Raw genomic sequence first — 1,541 nt, 5'->3', positions numbered from 1 at the left:
AAAATCGGGTTCGCTATTCGGAGGTTCGGAACCCAAAACCGGCGAAGATTCGGGTTCGGATTCGGAACCCAAAAAAAGGTTCGCGCGCCCACCTCTGGTGGTGAGAGAGAGCAAAGCGTTTCTGAATAAAGCCACAGCCTCGCTTGACTCGCAGTGGGAAGAATCACTAGGACATCAGTGTTCATTCAGTCCGCGCTCGAGCCTTGAGCCATTCTCTGTTATATAATATGCCTTTTTCATCAATAGATATCATACTTTCCTCTATTGTTCTTGGAATCTGCTTTGCGTTTTGAGCGCCACAGACAGACAAGATGGTAACTTCAGCATTAAACACATAGAATAGAATTAAAGAGTGAAACAACCATGAAAACTATAAGCATTTTCTTACAATAATAATTATTAGTTATATTCATATCAAATTCAACACAAATCTCTATGAAATAGTCTGATATAATCACAAACATAGCTAAATATGTACTACAACACTTTCTGCATTTATCCGTGACACAGACCTTATGCAAGTACAATATTAATGTAATAACAAAGTTAAAATCCAAGTTTCGCTCTAAAAGAAGACTCCATCCTTTTGCCTTATATTGTTCCATAAGGCAGTGGGTGGTGTTAGCTGGCGCCAGTGGCCTCAGCGGCGCCTGGTCTGATGGGCAGAGGCTTAAGCTTGTCATGTGTGTATCTAAAAAGTACAAAACATTGCATTAGAACAATACTCAAATCAGTGAGTCCTACGAAAAAAAAAAAAAAAAAGTGGGGATGCTCACCTAAAATGTATTAACAGAAACTTATATACTGTGTAATATAATGTTAACGATCTCTTACAGAAATCAAAGTTAACAGGCAAAACACTGGTGTCTTGATGATAGCAGGTGAGTCCCATTGTGAAATACCTGGTGACGAAGTTGTGGACGGTGGCGGTGGATACCTCGACACCATCTTCAAGCAAGAACTTGGACCCCTCGGCCAAGTCCAAGATAGCCACCAGAGGCACCACGTCCTCTAGACACGCGTAATCCCTCACACTGTCTGCCACCTCGTCCTGCACATGATAGCAAATAAAAGAAAGTACCGTAAGTATGTACTGTATAGGTACGCAAAGAATAGAAGATTTATCATTGAAAAATATATATGTTTACCATAAAAAAAAATGTAACAAATTAAATTCCGTAATGCAAACGAGAATGCAGATCTGGTCAGGAAGACATTAAAAACTTACTTTAGCCATACAAGAGCGACATAATAAAAAGATTACAAATATATCCGGTTAATTACGTAACACTAAGATTAGACACAGCTGTTTTTGAGAATAAAGTAGGATCTCTCAACACTCACTCACTCACACACACACACACACACACACACACACACACACACACACACACACACACACACACACACACACAATAGGGGAAAACAATATATATACTTTCAATCCTATCGAATATTCAAAGAAAACAAAATGAGTTACCTATCTACACCATCGAGTAAACAGAAGACGGAGTGAGTAAATTAAGAAAAGATAACCAACT

General features: G+C 39.0%; 1 protein-coding gene across 1 annotated transcript in view; it reads right to left on the bottom strand.

The window, feature by feature from the left end:
• Window positions 1-379: 379 nt before the first annotated feature.
• Window positions 380-1,541, bottom strand: part of LOC123516449 (nucleoredoxin-like) — a 223,502-nt gene continuing 222,340 nt past the window's right edge. The window contains exons 9-10 of the mRNA XM_045275743.1: window positions 903-1,051; window positions 380-691 (exon numbers count right to left, since the gene is read on the bottom strand). Of these exons, the coding sequence (XP_045131678.1) occupies window positions 622-691; window positions 903-1,051 (219 nt within the window). The 3' untranslated portion in view covers window positions 380-621. The remainder of the gene's footprint in view (window positions 692-902; window positions 1,052-1,541) is intronic.

Source organism: Portunus trituberculatus, chromosome 41, assembly GCF_017591435.1.
Source record: "Portunus trituberculatus isolate SZX2019 chromosome 41, ASM1759143v1, whole genome shotgun sequence".
Classification (NCBI taxonomy): domain Eukaryota; kingdom Metazoa; phylum Arthropoda; class Malacostraca; order Decapoda; family Portunidae; genus Portunus; species Portunus trituberculatus.
This window is presented reverse-complemented; position numbering and strand designations above follow the sequence as displayed.